This window comes from Ursus maritimus, unplaced genomic scaffold, assembly GCF_017311325.1.
Source record: "Ursus maritimus isolate PB19 unplaced genomic scaffold, ASM1731132v1 scaffold_11, whole genome shotgun sequence".
Classification (NCBI taxonomy): domain Eukaryota; kingdom Metazoa; phylum Chordata; class Mammalia; order Carnivora; family Ursidae; genus Ursus; species Ursus maritimus.
The window spans coordinates 54885274-54904683 of NW_024423453.1; the positions used below are offsets into that span (position 1 = coordinate 54885274).

The 19410-nt window shown below is 38.6% G+C and overlaps 1 protein-coding gene across 3 annotated transcripts in view; it reads right to left on the reverse strand.

Moving 5' to 3' along the window:
• Positions 1-19410, reverse strand: part of DDX60 (DExD/H-box helicase 60) — a 110720-nt gene that overhangs the window by 35822 nt on the left and 55488 nt on the right. For all 3 annotated transcript variants that reach the window (XM_040626426.1, XM_008685617.2, XM_040626425.1), the window contains 4 exons: positions 19113-19271; positions 15512-15662; positions 13947-14099; positions 11723-11827 (listed from right to left, as the gene is read on the reverse strand). In XM_040626426.1, the coding sequence (XP_040482360.1) occupies positions 11723-11827; positions 13947-14099; positions 15512-15662; positions 19113-19271 (568 nt within the window). The remainder of the gene's footprint in view (positions 1-11722; positions 11828-13946; positions 14100-15511; positions 15663-19112; positions 19272-19410) is intronic.

A 19410-nucleotide genomic window follows, 5' to 3' on the forward strand; every position in this document is an offset into this window, starting at 1 on the left:
ACATTAAAAGGATTATCCATCATGACCAAGTAGGATTCATCCCTGGGATGCAAGGGTGGTTCAACATTCGCAAATCGATCAGTGTGATAGATCATATCAACAAGAAAAGAGTCAAGAACCATATGATCCTCTCAATTGATGCAGAAAAAGCATTTGAAAAAATACAGCATCTTTTCCTGATTAAAACCCTTCAGAGTGTAGGGATAGAGGGTACATTCCTCAATTTCGTAAAAACCATCTATGAAAACCCTATAGCGAACATAATTCTCAATGGGGAAAAGCTGAAAGCCTTTCCCTTAAGATCAGGAACATGACAAGGATGCCCACTCTCACATCTCCCACTTTGGCAGTTGATCAGATTTAGACAAATGTACCTATATTCAAAAGTGAGAAAATAGAAACCATACAAATAGAGCAAATTCTTTATAAGAAAATTGATCACCTTTCCTAAAATTTTTCAGTCATGTAAAATATTTATTAAATGTCTATCAGAACTAAGACAAACATCTCTTTGGCCACAGAGTGCTTACATTCCAGTGGAAAACACTAGAGAAAATAAAATAAAAACATGATAGATAGATTGATGAATAGATAGATAGATATTTGATGCTATGTTAGGACTTGATACATACTATATATAAATGAATAAGGATCATAGTGCAGCAGTATAGGAGATACATTTCAATTTAGGAAAGGGCAGTGAAAGAATGCTTCACCAAGAGTAATGCTAGAGCAAAAACTGAATGAGGTGAAGGAGTGACGCTACGCACATATCTGAGAGAAGATTTTCTGAACAAGAGAAAGAAACAGCAAAGCCATCACTCAGGACTGCGTAATTACTGAAATATCCACAGAGCCAAGTAGCTCATGTGGGAGAGCAGGAAGAGGCTTAGTTCAACAAGATAATCAGGATCAGGCTCTGCAGAACCCATCATAAAGACATTGGCTTTTACTCCTTAAACAAAAAAAAGGGGGAGATGACCTATAAAAATTATTTTCTTTGTGCAGCAAAAAAATTTTTGGAAATAATATTTGGGCATCTGCAATGGATGCCTTAAGATATGAGATCTTGTCTCCCTACAAGACAAGTCAAATAGATAAAGTAAATGGACAATTATAAACTGACATTAAAAAAATACTTTATTAATATGTGAAACAGTGATATTAAAAATAGTGAAGAATTTCAGGAAAATTAAAATTCCAGTAGTAGATTTAAAATCCACAATTGTGGGGCCCTGGGTGGCACATGGTGCGCTGTGGCCTGCCTCTCAGCTCAGGGTGATCCCGTGTGATGGGATCGAGCCCCACATCAGGCCCTCCCTATGAGCCTGCTTCTTCCTCTCCCCACTCCCTGCTTGTGTCCCTCTCTCTCTCGCTGGCTGTCTCGTGTCAAATAAATAATAAAATCTTAAAAAAAAAAAAAATAAAAATAAAAATAAAATCCACAATGTATTACTAAAGAGCAGAACTGAAACTCTGGAGAGCAGCACTCATCAATGCAAAGATAAAACTTCACCTGTTCTCCAAATGAAGAAAAACATAGCAATGGAGTACAGATAAAAGAATTTTTTGGATTTAAAATTATGACCCTTCCTAAAAAGAAATTGAACAAATGAAAACAGAAGCAAAATATGAAAGATCTAATTCAAGAAATTTCTTCTTAGTTCCAAAACTACTTAGCACTGTACAATGCAATGTATTTAACATTACTGAATTGTACACTTAAAAAAATGGTTAAGATGGTAACTTATATAGTTTTTATTTTCAAATAATTTAAAACTGAGCATGAATCTTCCTATGAGCATGTTCTTCATGTAAGCATGAAGATTCAAAGTTCTCAGCATATAACTAAAACATCAACTTTAAAAATGACCCAGGGGCGCTTCTGGGTGGCTCATGTCATGAGCTGTCTGCCTTCGGCTCAGGCGTGATCCTCAGCGCAGGATGAGCCCCACATCAGCTCTTCTGCTGGGAGCCTGCTTCTTCCTCTCCCACTCCCCTGCTTGTGTTCCTCCTCGCTGGCTGTCTCTCTCTGTCAAATAAATTAAAAAATCTTAAAAAAAAAAAAATGACCCACAAAACAGAAAATCCTGGGGAAAAGAATTTGAAATATAAGGAGTTTTTTTAAAAGAGTCATATAAATACATAGGCAGAAAAAATCAAATTAACTACAAGAAAACAGGAATTACATGGCTCCACTAGGAAGAGTAAAAGACCTACTCCCACTGTAACAGTACATGCAAGAGGAAATGAAACTTAGTTTGATGTGATGAGTAAAGAGAATATTCTCTAAGAATTTATTCTGTATTCGAAGCCTTTTATGTCGAAAGATTACAGACAGATCTTTCTAAATATGCCACGGTAAAGAAAATAAACAATCCATCAACCTTTCTTTAAAAATCTCTTAAAAGCTTAGCAAAAGATGTAGTCTCTCTTACACAGAAGTAAAAATTAGTACAGAAATGGGGAGTTTGGTCTTAAAGGTACCGTGCCTGTCTGTAAGACCATCAGCAACACCAGGCCAACTCATCAGGAAAGGCCTGAAAGATTCCTCACATCGACAAACCGTTTCTTGATTTAATCTGGTATACTAATCAATATAAAAACAATGCATCTTCGTAAGGATGAAAACCAAATTGTTTCATTATGATTTTAAATTTTTCATCATGACATTAGACACAAAATATTTATCTCAGCAAAACTTCAGGAAAAGTTTACAATCATATCAATCAATGCTCTAATCAAATATATCAGTGTTTTTGAAAACCAAATGTACACCTAGGTCAAATTACCAAATGATAATATACTATGTCTTTTGGACAGAAACACTGGTACGTTTTTGCTTTCTTTCAGAGTTTTTGCATTATCTAAATATCTTTGGTGAATTTAGTACTTTGTTTTTTACAAAAATAAACTCTTTTATTACCAAATGATCACAACAAATCTTTGTTCCTTTTGGAAAATGGAAATCTAACCCAGATCTTTCAAAAATCTACAGCCAGTGGTGCCTAGGTGGCTCAGTGCGGGTTGAAAATCTGATTCTTGATTTCAGCTGGGTCATGATCTCAGGTCAGAGATCAAGCTCCCCGTGGTCAGCTGCTCTTGTGCTCTGCTGAAGAGACTCGCTTAAGACTCTCTCTCTCCCTCTCCTCTGCCCCTTCCCTCGCTAAGTGCTCTCTGTTCTCTTTGAGTAAATAAGTAAAATCTTAAAAAAATAAAATAAAATAAAATAAAATAAAATAAAATAAAAATAAAATCGATAGCAGCACCTTTAACTACTATAGGGCAACAACATCACACATGAAAAAGTAATCTTTAATTCCTAAATGCCCATCCAGCACAAATTCTATGACTGATAGAAGAGACAAACAAAAACGACTTATTATTCTCCCACTCTGCACCAACCCTATACTATGCAAGCACATTGCAAAGCATAAAAACTGATGAAACTGAAAAGTTATTGCTATAGACTTCTAAAGAAGAGCAAACTAACTCACAGCCAAGCTAGTAGTGAAGACTCACGCAGAAAAATGTCGCAATGAGACCTTTGAGCTTTGCATCCTCTGGTCATCTCCCTTGGAGGCCAGTCAGCATGAGTCGTCGAGGCACCTGGGTAATGCCGAGAGAAACTGTCCTTTCTAGTTCAGGAACATTGATTTAATGAGTTTTTCTATTTTGGGCAATGGAATATCAAAGAAATATACATCTCCCAGCAGGTCTTGACCTCGCTCTCTCTCCAGCACGTCCGACATCTGGAAACAGAAGAGAATCACAAAGTAATATTTCCTAAAATACTTTCTCCATCACACAATGAGCCCTTTCCCCATAGGGTTGGAGCAAGTAAATCGGTGCCATATGTTCAAGCATTAAATAACCTGAAACTAAAATCAACGGTGTAGCACTTAGGAAATTTACCATGGCTAAGACAGAGCTAAGAAAGACATTCATCATTATTATGTACTTATTTCATGCCAAAATTGTGCTATATATTTATATCATGATATATAGATGAAAAGACTAAGACCCAATTTCAAATTCACTTATAGCTGAACTACTTACACCAATTTCTCCTTTCCCACTTCCTTTCCCCTCATTCTTCTGTTCCTTTACACACAATCAGTGTGTTGCATTCAGATCGACTCAAAAAATTGTGCATAAATTGAGGAATACATGAGTAAAATAAAATCTCAGAAATTCTATCTTGTAGAAAAACAAACTCTTTCTTTTATAGAAGTTGTACTAGTTCTCATATATTAGTCGCTTAGAATGTGCTAAATCCTTTGAACTGTTTTTATACAGACTCCTCACACCAACTGTATGTACATAAACGTAATCATTCATCTCTTTCACAATGTAGAAATAGGGACATGACAGATAGAAGAAACTTGTTCATAGTCAAACACCAGAAGTGGAAGATCCAACTCACACCCTGGCATTTTGACTCCCAAGTTCACTCATCTGAACACATATATTATAGGGTCTGGAGAACCCTAACTATAAGGATTCCCAGAGACGATATTGGAGAGGAGTCAGCCATGCGTAGAACACAGCCCCAGGAGGGGAGATCGAAGGACAGGCATTGGAAGTAGTGGACATAAGAGAGGGGTGTTGTCATTGGATAGGAACAAGTCCTACAAGAATCAAGAAGTGAGTGTCTTAGAGAGATAAGTAGAGGGGGCATTGATAAAACTTGAATGTTGGCTGGATACCTAAGTTTGATGCTGCCTAGCAGAAATATCATCAAATACTCCCTAGCAGGGAAGCCTATATGAAGACAAACTGTATTTGTATATAGGACATAGCAAAGTAAAGAAGAATTGAAAATCAAAAGAACCGTTTTATAATACAAGGCCAGGAATGTCTGATGAGAGATAGTGAAGACAGAAATTGCAAGGAGGGTGGGGAAAAGATGGCAGAGGAGTAGGGACCCTTTTTTTCAGCTGGTCCCCTGAATGGGGGCTGGACAATCCTTAACACCCATGAAATCAGCCCGAGACAGGAAGATACATCTGGTTCTCTACTAACGAACATCTCCAGCGCTGAGTATTGAGGTACGAAATGGGAGCCGTGGAATCCATGCACAGATATCAGAAGATAAACAGAAGGGGGAGGGAGCTGTGGCATTCGAGCACCGGGAGCACTAGCCACCTGCAATGAGGAGTGGCGACTCGCGGACCGGCATCCACGAGAAAGCAGACTGAGACTCCAGTGAGCCCGGGAACGCGCGCGACAAACCAGATCTGAAAACCGGAGCTCCAGAGCATTCACTGAACCAGACTGACCGGGGAGCTCGTGAGCACGGCAAGCAACTAGACTGAAAACTGGCGCCTGAGCGTGCAGCGGAACCATCATCGAATCAGGGAGCTCAGGAACGTGAGCAGGAACTGGGGCAGCTGGCAGTGTTAGAAGCACAAAGGACAGAAACCTGCCGCCCTGGAAATGAGGCTCTGGGAGTGGCTGTGGGGCGCATTCACCCAGGACACTGCAGGGTTTTTAGCAGCATCGACAGAAACAGAGTTAAAGTGGCCAGGGAGGGCTCAGTGGGAAGCAGACTGCGATCTCAGTCTTCTGAGACAGAGGCTAGGACACGGCTCACTGCTGCTCTGATTCTCAGAAGAGGCACAGAAAAACCTCCAGTGGAAAGCTGCCAGAGAACAAAAAGCCTGGAAATACCAGCTCACATTGTGCCTTATCCCTCATCCCTTCACAGGGACGGCACGTTACTCACCCAAACAGGGTTGCCTGAGTACCAACGAGGCAGGCCCTCCCCAGAAGGCAGAGCTGAAAATCAAGAAGCCCACATCCCAAGGTCCCTATAAACAAGTGCACACTGCTCCCATTCCTGGTCAATACATTTGGGCTCTGGGCATCCCTGCAACCTCTCCCTTATCAGAATTACGGACAGAGAAATCTCCCCAGCAAAGAAAACACAATGAGTCTGTGGCTCTGCCACAGAACTGATGGATATGGATATAACCAAATTATTGTAGAAATGGAGTTCAGAGTAACAATGGTCAAGATGATGTGTAGGCTTGAAAAAATACTAACTTAAAAATATTAACAGAATATAGAACTTCTAAGGGCGGAAATGGAAAGAGAATCATAAGAAATTAAAATGCTATGAATCAAATGTACGTCTAAACTATTCGACGGACAGCCAGCGTAATGTGAGGCAGAAGACTACATCTCGCGGGAATTAGAGGATGGGATGGTAGAAGAGAAAGTAAAATGGAAACTTGGCTCAAAAAATTCAATCTCAAGAATGTAGGTTACGGGAGATTATTGACTCAAAAACGCTCCAATGTCAGAATCATCAGCTATCCCCTGGGCAAGTGGAGAAAAGAGAGAAAGTGTCTGAAGAGATATTTGAACAATGTAGCTTAGAGAACTTCTCTTAATCTGGCAAAGGAAAACAAGCATTCATACCAAGAGGCAGAGAGGACCCTTCCCAAGATCAATGAGAACAGACCACACCATGTCACATCATAGTGTACATGCAAATACTAGATCCAAGGATACAGTATTGAAAGCGCCCAGGAGGAAGAAAATCCCACGCACAGGTAGAAGAATAGTCGGAATAACGTTAGATCCACTGTACAGAGACCGGCAGCCAGAAGGCTGGTAAGGTATTTTCAAAGCTCTAACTGAGAAGAATATGCAACCAAGTGACACTTTATCCAGCACTATCATTCAGAATTGATGAGAGAGATAAGGACTCTTCCAGCACGGCAGAAATTGAAAGAATTCATAACCTCCAAACCAACCCTACATGAGATATTAAGGGGTTCTATAAAAGTAAAAGGCCCAAGAGTGATACAGAAATAGAAATTTACAATCTATAGAAACAAAAGACTGCCAGGCAACATGACATCATTAAAAATCATATCTCCCAATAATCATCTCATGTGAATGGCCAAATGCTCCATAAACGCAATGAGGTTTGTCAGATTGAGTAAAAAGACAGACTCATCAATTTGCTGTCTACAAGAGACTCATTTCGAACCTAAACGTACATCCAGACTGGAAAGTGGAAAGGATGGAAAACCATTTTTTGTGCCAATGGACCTCAAAAAGAAAAGCTGGGGGTAGCAATTCTCATACAGACAGATTAGATTTTTAAAACTAAAGACTGTAGTTAGAGATACAGAAGTGGACACTCATATTATTTTAAAGCGGATGTATCCAACAAGTGGATATGACAATTATAAATATCTATGCCCAACAGGGGGAGGAGCTGGTGAGATATACAAACCAACTCTTAACCAGAAAAAAAGAGACATATAGATAATAATATGTTAATAGTAGGGGGACTCTCAACACTCTGCTCTCAGCAATAGACAGATCACCTAAGCAGAAAATCATGATAGAAACAACAGCTTTGAACTTAGCCTACTGACCAGATGGACCGTGATAGTATATATACAGAACACACATTCAGAACAACATGAATACCCTCTTTTCAAATGCACATAGAACTTTGTCCAGAATAGACCATGTATATGTGGTCACAAACAGGTCTCAACCGATACTAAAAGACTGCCAGATTATTCCCTGCATATTCTCAGACCACCATGCTTTGAAACTGGAACTCAATCACAAGGAAAAATTTTCAAGTAACTCAAACACTTGGAAACTAAGAACCATCCAAGTTGCTGCAAGAATGATTGGTAAACCAGGGAATTAAGAAGGAGATTAAGCAATTTTTGGAGACCAATGAAAATGAAAACACATCAATCCAAAACCTATGGGATACTGCAAAGGCGGTCCTAAGAGGAAAATACATAGCCATCCAAGCCTCACTCAAAAGAAGAGAAAAATTAAAAATGTAGTTTTTATATTATCACCTCAAGAAACTGAGCTGAAAAGAAGAAACAGCTAACTCATCACACACGGAAGTGTGGTAGATAAACTATAGAGCAGAGATCAATGAATTAGAAACCAGGAGCACAGTAGAGCAGATGAACAGAACTAGAAGCTGGTCCTATGAAAGAATAAAGAAGATCGATAAGCCACTGCCCAGACTTATTCAAAAGAATAGAGAAAGGACCCATTAATAAAATTATGAATGAAAGGGGAGAGATCACGACCAACACCAATGAAATAGAAAGGATCATTAGAAACTTTTATCAACAGCTTTATGCCACTAAATTAAACAACCTGGAAGAAATGGATGCCCTCCTGGAAACCTATAAACTACCAAGACTGAAACAGGAAGATATTGATTATTTAAACAGACCGATTAATTATGAAGAGATTGAAGCAGTGATCAAAAACTTCCCCAAAGGGGCGCCTGGGTGGTGCAGTCGTTAAGCGTCTGCCTTTGGCTCAGGGCGTGATCCCGGCGTTATGGGATTGAGTCCCACATCGGGCTCCTCTGCTGGGGGACTGCTTCTTCCTCTCCCACTCCCCCTGCTGTGTTCCCTCTCTTGCTGGCTGTCTCTCTGTCACATAAATAAATAAAATCGTAAAAAAAAAAAAAAAAAAAACACTTCCCCAAAAACAAGAGTTTGGGGCCTGATGATTCCCTGGGGAATTCTACCAAACATTCAAAGAAGAAATAATACTTATTCTCCTGAAGCTGTTTCAAAAAATAGAAACAGAAGGAAAACTACCAAACCCATTCTATGAGGCCAGTATTACCTTGATCCTCAAACGGCAAAGACCCCATCAAAAAGGAGAATTACAGGCTGATATCCCTGATGAATATGGACACCAAAATCCTCAACAAGATCCTAGCTTATAGGATCCAACAGACATTAAAAGGATTATCCATCATGACCAAGTAGGATTCATCCCTGGGATGCAAGGGTGGTTCAACATTCGCAAATCGATCAGTGTGATAGATCATATCAACAAGAAAAGAGTCAAGAACCATATGATCCTCTCAATTGATGCAGAAAAAGCATTTGAAAAAATACAGCATCTTTTCCTGATTAAAACCCTTCAGAGTGTAGGGATAGAGGGTACATTCCTCAATTTCGTAAAAACCATCTATGAAAACCCTATAGCGAACATAATTCTCAATGGGGAAAAGCTGAAAGCCTTTCCCTTAAGATCAGGAACATGACAAGGATGCCCACTCTCGCCATTATTATTCATCATAGTACTAGAAGTCCTTGCAACAGCAATCAGACAACAAAAAGGGATAAAATGTATCCAAATCGGCAAAGAAGAACTCAAACTGTCTCTCTTCACAGATGACATGATACTCTATATGGAAAACCCAAAAGAATCCACCCCCAAATTACTAGAACTTATAGAGCAATTCAGTAATGTGGCAGGATACAAAATCAATGCTCAGAAATCAGTTGCATTTTTAGACACGAACAATGAGACTGAAGAAAGAGAAATTAGGGAACCCATTCCATTTACAATAGCACCAAAAATCATATGTTATCTCAGAATTAACTTAACCAGACAGGTAAAGGATCTATAGAATATAGATCTACAAATCACTCTTGAAAGACATTGAAGAAGACAGAAAAAGATGGAAAAATATTCCATGCTCATGGATCGGAAGAATAAACATAGTTAAAATGTCTATGCTACCCAGAGCAATCTACACTTTCAATGCCACCCCAATCAAAATACCAATGACAGTTTTCAAAGAACTGGAACAAACAGCCCTTAAATTTGTGTGGAACCAGAAAAGGCCCCGAATCACCAAGGGATTGTTGAAAAGGTGAAACTAAGCTGGGGGCATCACGTTGCTGGATTTCAAGCTATACTACAAAGCTGTGATCACAAAGACAGCATGGTACTGGCACAAAAACAGACACATAGACCAATGGAACAGAAGAGAGAACTCAGAAATGGACCCTCGGCTCTCTGGGCAACTAATCTTTGACAAAGCAGGAAAAAACATCCAGTGGAAAAAAGACAGTCTCTTCAATAAATGGTGCTGGGAAAATTGGACAGCTACATGCAAAAGAATGAAACTTGACCACTCTCTCACACCATACACAAAGATAAACTCCAAATGGATGAAAGACCTCGATGTGAGTCAGGAATCCATCGAAATCCTAGAGGAGAACATAGGATGCAACCTCTTTGACATTGGACACAGCAACTTTGTTCATGACACATCTCCAAAGGCAAGAGAAACAAAAGAAAAAATGAACTTGTGGGACTTCATCAAGACAAAAAGCTGCTGCACAGCCAAGGAAACAGTCAAAAAAACTAAGAAGCAGCCCACGGAATGGGAGAAGATATTTGCAAATGACACTACAGATAAAAGACTGGTATTCAAGATCTACAAAGAACTTCTCAAACTCAATACACGAGAAACAAATAAACAAATCATAAAACGGGCAGAAGATATGAACAGACACTTTTCCAATGAAGACATACAAATGGCTAACAGACACATGAAAAAATGTTCAAAAGCATTAGCCATCAGGGAAATTCAAATCAAAAGCACACTGAGATACCACCTTACGCCAGTTAAAATGGCAAAAATTGACAAGGCAAGAAACAACAAATGTTGGAGAGGATGTGGAGAAAGGGAAGCCCTCTTACACTGTTGGTGGGAATGCAAGTCGGTACAGCCACTTTGGAAAACAGTGTGGAGGTCTCTTAAAAAGTTAAAAATAGAGCTACCCTATGATCCAGCCATTGCACTACTGGGTATTTACCCCAAAGATACAGACGTAGTGAAGAGAAGGGCCATATGCACCCCAATGTTCATAGCAGCATCGTCCACAGTAGCTAAATTGTGGAAGGAGCCGAGATGCCCTTCAACAGATGACTGGATTAAGAAGATGTGGTCCATATATACAATGGAATATTACTCAGCCATCAGAAAGAACGATTACTCAACATTTGCAGCAACATGGACAGGACTGGAGGAGACTATGCAAAGTGAAATAAGTCAAGCAGAGAAAGACAATTATCATATGGTTTCACTCACTCATGGAACATAAGAAATAGCAGGGAGATCGGTAGGAGAAGGAAGGGAAGAATGAAGGGGTGTAAACAGAAGGGGGAATGAACCATGAGAGACTAGGACTCTGGGAAACAAACTGAGGGCTTCAGAGGGGAGGGAGCTGGGGGACTGGGATAGGCCTGTGATGGGTATTAAGGAGGGCATATATTGCATGGTGCACTGGGTGATATACACAAATAATGAATCATGGAACACTACATCAAAAACTAAGGGTATACATTATGGTGACTAACATAACATAACAAAAAATTATTATAAAAAAATAAAGAAATTGTAAGGCAAAAATCAAATACCAGCACATGTAGAAGAATAATGAAGTGGGCTTGATAATAGATTGTGTACTGGGAGCAAAGAAGACAGAAGTATTAACTCCAGACTGCAAAGAACTTTAGAAAAATAGATAATGTGCACAGGAAACGAACGCATCAATGTTTATCTAGCACCTTTGATATGTATCTTTCTTACAAATAACTTCATTTTTCTTGCAAATGCTGTGGGATAGTAATTGTCACCACTACTCTGGAAATAGGGAAAAAAGCATCAGGCAGTTCAAATATCTCACCCAAAGTCACATATCTGGTTGGTGATGGCCACATAATTCTGTGCTCATGTGCCTACCCCTGTACCACAGCTAAACAAGACAGTCAGGCATGAATGAATGTCAAGGTGTGCTAGTACATGAACTGCAATATGTTCATAAACTAACAGCTCACGTTTTTTACCATTTTATGGCCATATTTTCATAATGCAATAGTGAGTGTATGCATATTGCAATACCTGTCTGTAATTTAAAGCATCCAGATAGATTGAGTTTTGAGCAAACACCACAGATTTACAAGGCATGTTGACTCCTAAAGCAAGTGTCCCAGTAGCTGTCACCACCTAGAAAGAGAATAAAACAATTCTTCATGAAATAGCATTTCAGTAGAATGCCATATAGTTACTGAAACTCTCTGCACTTCAATCGAACCCCGGTGAGAAAGACAGAGATGCCCTATTCGCTATTGTATCCCCACACTGACAAGAGTACCTGGCATGTGACAGGTATTCAGTAACTATTTCTTAATGAATGACTAAAAAAGGGAATTTCCTCGTGGCAGGGTAATAATACTTTTACAAACCCTCTTCTTGGCAATTGCCTACTCCCTCCCCTACAATGTATTTGTGAAGGTTATTTCTATGGAGATAACATATCTTGTAATAAGGGAAAACCACAGTTTCATTCCGCCCCTCCTGAATGACCAAAAAGGGAGTAGGGCAAATTTTAAGTTTCTTAAATGATCCATATTTGCTCATTTTCTCATATAATGTTGGGTATTTCTAATGGCCCTCTCTTTCTCTTTACATTGATTGTCATATATGCCATGGCTTAGTGTTAATGTTTAATCATTTTCTCTAATTATTCTGTAACTGAGATCTATACATCTGTGAAAATGAAACACATCCTTTATTATTTATTTTTCTAAAGTTCTTTAATAAAAACAAAAATGGGAAAAGAACATTAAATTTATACCTTAAGTAGAATAAATACCTTTCTTCAAAATGTGTTCTCTATAACAAAGCTATTATTATTTCCATAATGCCTTTTCTAGAGTGACCTAATTATTCATTCATTAAACTAACAGTAATTAAGCACTAGTATTTAACATATACTATTTTAGACAAAAGATAAGCCCGTCAAAATAGGTGTGTGTCTTTTCCTCAATTTATAAGCATGTAGAAAATTTTGTCTCTAGTTATTGACCTTTTTTTAAAAAAGATTATATTTATTTGAGAGAGAGATAGCTTGAGGAGAGAGGAGGGGCAGAAGGGAGAAGCATACTCCCTGCCAAGCAGGGAGCCAGACTCAGGGCTCAATTCCAGGACCCCAGGATCAAGACCCGAGCTGAAGGCAAAATGTGGAAGAAAGTTAAAAGGTAATTTTTAATCTGGATAAAAACCAAAATATATTATTAACAACTTTGCTTAGCTTTTCTCTTAACTAATAACAAGTTACTTATTTACTTTAAAAGTCAATAACTAGAGGGGCACCTGGGTGGCTCAGTCAGTTAAGCGTCTGCCTTCAGCTCAGGTCATGATCCACACCGAGCCCCACATCAGGCTCTCTGCTCAGTGGGAAGTCTGCTTCACCCACTCCCTCTCCCTCTGTGCTCTCTCTCTCTCTAAAATAAATAAAAATCTTAAAAAAAAATACTACCTACAGTAGTATCTTCTCTCTTCTCTCTCCAACCCCCTGCTTTTGTGCTCTCTCTCGCATATACGAATTTAATATACATTATACAAAAAATCTGATACAGGTAATTTTAAAAACTCAGAGGCTATTCTTAAATATTACTCAAGATCTAAAATAAGAAATTATATTAATCCTCATTGTAGATTTATCCAATCTATCCCCATGCATCGTCATGTAACATACTAAATAAAGCATAATAGGGGTTGGTTTTCAAGTTGTTTAAGGTAATCTTCCTCTTGTGCACTGTCAGTGATGGGGAGAGAGCTTTTAGGAGTGACTCAAATAAAAACTGCCAAAATACGCAGGGGGCCCTGAGGAAGTGATACATTGTTGCTCTTACTTCAGCTATTACATTGAGAAAAGATTTGACCAAAACCTATTATAAGTGTCCTGTAAGCCCGCAAAAGGATGTCTGTAAGAAAAATTACATGAACAGCTGATAAAATTCCCTAGATATTATAAATGAAAAAGCAAGGAATTGTTGTTCCAAGATCATAATAGGTATACTGCATTACAGAAATATTTGGAAAAGTATCTGTTTAGGGAATATTTTAATTCTAGAAAAAGAGATAAACTAAATGATAAATTTCAAACCCCCCCTCAATTAAATGAGATGGAAGAATATGCAGTGACATCATGAGTTGTAAAAAAAATAAATAAGTAAAAGATATAATTAGATGAGGAAAAAAAGTTACTATTTTCCCCTCTCATGGACATTCACTTTCATACTGACACAGCTTCAATTTTAGAATGAAAAAATTTACCTACCCTAATAAATCCTTTCCGAAAAAGTATCTCAACTAACTGTTTTTCTTTGAAGCTTAAAGAGCTGTGATGATATCCAATACCCCTTCCTGCCAAAGCCTTCAGCACTGCACCTTTTCTTGAGAATTTTACTCGATCGAACACCATCTGCAAAGTCTGAAAGAAATAAGAGTATTAGGGATTTTGATCATTTATCTAAGTTTAACTTAAATCAGAATAAAATATTTAAAGAAAGTAACATACTATATAATAGTTTGACTAAATGGAGCAACTGCTTGAAATTGATTCTACATGAGTACGAAGAACATTTTACGGCAGCAACAGTAACTATAGGAAATATTCCCAAATCTTTGAACAGCTGTCTCTCACTGCTTCACCCCACTTCAGGGATAAATAGTACTGACAAAACAGTAGATAAACACCCAGAGGAAGTGTGAGTGTATGATCTGCTCTTGCCTGAGGGAAGTCAGTTCTCTACTGGAGCCTTACAAGTTCTCCCCAGGGATAGGAGAAAGAGAGACAGACAGACAGACAGACAGACTTCTCCAGGAAGGCAGAGAGGGCTCCTTACCCCATATGGTCTGAGAGTACTTACTTCTCACTGTAAATCAGTCACGAATGGCCTAAAAAATAACCATTCTCTCACAAGGGGGAAATCCACTTGTGTAGAGAGTTCTATGTACAAAGATAAACATTGCTTATGAGAAGGAGAAAAGAAGAAGGAAGGAAGGAAGGAAGGGAGGAAGGAAGGGAGGAAGGAAAGAAAAAGAAAGAAAGAAAGGAAGAAAGAGAAAAAAAACCCCAACAAACCCTAAGTATCCAAAAGCAGAAGACAGTTGTATAGTCATCCATACAATGGAATATTGAGGAGCTATTCAAATGATGATGTAAATTCATGGTTATTAAAAAGGAAGAAACTATGAAGTTTACTCCCCCAAAAAAGTACACAACAGAACTGTTTGTGTGAGTCACAAATGAAAAAGATATAAAAGCTTCATCCAGAAGGGTAGTGATTACTTCTGATTGATGTCATTGTTTTTATTGTTACTAATTTGTATTTTCAAATTCATCTACCATAAGCAGGAATTGTTTGCATTAAAAAAAAAAGTTTTAAGGAAAAAATGGCATACCACTTTTAGATATTTCAATGTCTTTTGGTAGAATGTTTTAACTATAATATAGACAGCTTCTGATTTTGACAAATTCTGTGTACATTATTTAAAGAGTATTGAACTACATGTACCCAAATATTCAAATGAGGTATGAGGGATTAAGTCTAGAATTCAGGTTGTGAAAAAGCCTTTCTGTGAAAGAAAAAATAATCAAAGGACAGACCCTCTCAGGTGTTAATTTTTAACAAGCAAGAAATAACCTAAAAAACTTCTCCTGTCCTTTTTAGACATGCTCTGCAGAGCCCTCAAGAGTTATGTGTCACTAGAAGGTCACACAGAGAGAATTCTATTCTATTAGAGATTGCATTTAGTTATTACACTCAACAGTGTCTATAACTGAGAAATAATGGCTGATGAGTGAAGTCATTTCCTGGAGGAGTATTTCATTCCACCGACCTCAGTGTCTATTGCTTTTTGATTAGCATATGTGCACTCCTGAGGGATTTCCAGGTTCTTCTTTAAAATCTTGAGTAGATTATTATGTTCAGCTTCATGTATTATTAGCCTTTGATCCATTTTTCTTGGAATTTTCTGCTTTTTTTCATACCTGTTCATAAAAATAAATTTTAAGTAATGAATAGTCAGATTTGGCTACCATAGTGAGCCCAAGACTTCCCAGATCCCCTCATCACCCAGACATTCACTCCTATATACATCTGTACTATTTTGACCCAGACTTCCTCCCCTAATATACTTCCTCATTAGCCTCTGGGACTTGGGGTCGTTCAGTAAACATTTCCCTATGTACCCATATTTTCCCTATTCTTCTCCCTCCCTCCTGTAAGTAGCCTTCTTACCAAATCCATTTCTCCCCAGATGACCTCATGTCCCCTTACTAAAGTGGTAATAGTTTTTCCTTTTTCAGCCTTCATGACACCAGTCTTGGAGATAAGTAGTCCCCCTTGCTCCATATTGCCAATTTCAGGCCATTGTCCTTCACTCCTTGTAATAGAGGCTACAACAGCTCTGAGTTTGGTTGCTAAGGAAGGGCTCTCAGCTATACTGTTCCCTGCAGAATTGTCCTCAATTGACAAGAGCTTCCTAGAAATGCCTGTGAGATTACAACCTCTCTTGGGAGAGAGGAAGAAGCCTAAGGCCAATAATTAACTAATATGAGGTACAAAAATCAGCCACCTGGATCCAAGCTGGGACAATTCTGTGATGCTCCCAGATCTCCCTATTGGACGAGGCTCAGGCAATATTCCAGCAAAACCCACATCCGTGCATATTTTCTTTACTTTCTCTCCCTCCCCTTTTATTTTTGCTTCCTTCACTTTCTGGCAGGTCCCTCATGAGTGCAACGTTTCAGTAAATCGCTTACAGAGGTAACCCCATCTCAGAGTGTGCTACTAAGGAATCTTACCTCAGACATGGTTGCATAAAACCTGGCTATGTCATCAGACCATATTATCCATTACCTCTCAGTGTAATGGCCTTTTACAGATACCCAGATCACTTACACTTTCTTTAATTTTTTTCACTTTTCTCTTAGCTGTGAATATAAGACAACTCCAAATATGAGAAGATGAGCTCACTTGTATCCCACCTCCAACTAACATTACACTTAACTCAAGGAAGAATAATATGACTATGGAAAGGCCTGGCCCTAATGTTTGCAGAGCATGGGGCAGAGTACTAATGGAGGCCCACATATTGTTGTTTAACTATAAGTTTTAAATCAAGGTAACAAACTGCCAAATAAAATATGTTCTCCCCTTCACCTTGACAAATATAGCCCCATAATAATGTGGAATTTAAAAGGGTGAGAATGAGCTCCAGGTGGCCATGCCTCCTAAGATTCATTGACTCCTAACATTATAGAAATAGACGCAGATAGAAGAGGGCCAGAGTGGTACTCTCCAAAACACACGCTCCCCTCTTACCCTCCATATAATGATGGTACTGAACAAGGTATTAAAACACCCTTTATATTTTTATAGTTTGAATTATTGGTCACTAATCCAATTTGAAATGATGGCTCCTAGTGCCCTGAAGAAAAGTTGTCTAAAGATCGGTTTATAGGGGCGCCCGGGTGGCTCAGTTGTTAAGCGTCTGCCTTCGGCTCAGATTATGATCCCAGGGTCCTGGGATAGAGTCCTGTACTGGGCTCCCTGCTCAGCGGGAAGTCTGCTTCTCCCTCTCCCACTCCCCCTGCTGGTGTTACCTCTCTCTGTCTCTCTCTGTCCAACACGTAAATAAAATCTTTAAAAAAAGGGGGGCTGGTATACTTCCTACGCTGTCCCTGTCTGGGCTCTTCACCTCCCACTACTTCCAAGGAAACAGCACAAGAGGCAGAGGGAAGATAAGCAGAAAGGTCAGCAGCAAATTACAGCTTGCTCTAGAATTTGAGAAATCTGAATCAGAGGAGCTGTAAAAGTTATGTCTACTTTGAAGAAATATCTGAGTTTGAATGCTCAGATTCATTTAAAAATATTTATGAAATGACTATTCCCTGCCAAGCAATGTGCTGACCACTGCAGATGAAAAGAGGAAAATACTAATAATGTAGGAAAAAGAAAGACAAGTGAAAAATAACAGTAGTGTATTGTAATAGCTGATCTACTAAATACTGAATATGTAACAGGAACACAGAAAAAAAGATTACTAAATTTAACTGGGGAATTACAGCAAGATTCAGAGAAGAGATAGCAAAATTATGAGTGTAAGCTTTGAGGGCAATCAGAAAGGAGTGTACTTAAAGCAGATGGGTCAGATCATGGAAAAACATAGAGGTAGAAGAACAGGTCATGTAAGAAGAACCATAAATGCTGAGTATTATTAGAGGGGAATGGTAGGAAGTAAAACTGGAAAAGTAGGGCAAAGCCCAAAACCTGCTGGCATACCAACAACATCCAAAAAATTTAGACTTTATCGTTGAAGCAAAGAAGAAGGAAGAAAGAATAGTGAACATTGAATAATTTAATCAATTTGAATGTTAGCAAGAGTAATTGTTAGCTACACTGGAGAGTAGTGAACCCTAAGGCTCTGGAGTCTAAAAAGAAGACCTTTGCAATCATTCAAGGAAGACATAATGAGCATCTACACCAGGCAGCAAATAAGATGGAGAGAACAATAGGGAGACAATAAACATCTTGGACTAGAGTTGCCAGGATTAGACATGAGAACAAGGAAGAGGAGTCAAAAGCAAAGTTCTGGCAAGCATAGAACTGACATTTCTTTTTTTTTTTTAATTTGTGTAATCCATTTATGTTCATTTTATTTTTTTATAGTAATTTTTTATTATGTTATGTTAGTCACCATACAGTACATCCCTAGTTTTTGATGTAAAGTTCCATGATTCATTACTTGCATATAACACCCAGTGCACCATGCAATACGTGCCCTGCTTAATACCCATCACCGGCATTTCAATTTTCAAATTCATTCGATGTTCACTTATGTGACATCATGATAAATCAATGACACCTCCATGTTGTGACCCAAGACAACGAGTTTTGACTTTGTTCTGCGGGCTGACTGAGAGTTGGAGTCACATATGCTTATTTTTTTTTAAGATTTTATTTATTTATTTGACAGAGATAGAGACAGCCAGCGAAAGAGGGAACACAAGCAGGGGGAGTGGGAGAGGAAGAAGCAGGCTCATAGTGGAGGAGCCTGATGTGGGGCTCGATCCCATAATGCCGGGATCACGCCCTGAGCCGAAGGCAGATGCCTAACCACTGTGCCACCCAGGCGCCCCCACATATGCTTATTTTGAGGGATAAATATGTCAGGAACATAATCCGCCAAAGCTCATAGGCTGTGGTCCTGCCTCTTTGAAGTCTTAAATGAGACTCATCTATGCAACTAAAGAATATGTATATAAATATTATGACCACTTATCTTTATCCCATTTTCCGACCCAAATTAAGACAATTTGCAAATAAGTTCAAGCAATAACTAGAACTTCTTTGTAGCACATTCAACGTATGTTTCTGATTCGACCTGTGGAGTATTTTAACCCTTTAACCACTAATCTGTTTCATTAAATACTTACATTGTCTTTTGTTTCTCAATGGATTTTTGAACTTTTCGAAGTTTATTAATCATGTCATGGGCTTCTTTATCAGCTTCGGGAGGCCTTTGTCTCTCCTGCTTTTGCTTCAGGAAACGTCTCACCCATTGAGCTGTTTGTTCTACATCACTTAAGCTGAATCTACAAGCAAATGAAAAGACCACTTGCCTTGAAAACAGTATCATAAATAAAATTCAAATCATATTTCCTTCTACTTTTAACATCCTGACATATACCTGTTGAGCTTTTAATATCTAACTTCATGAGTTTTATCCTGAAT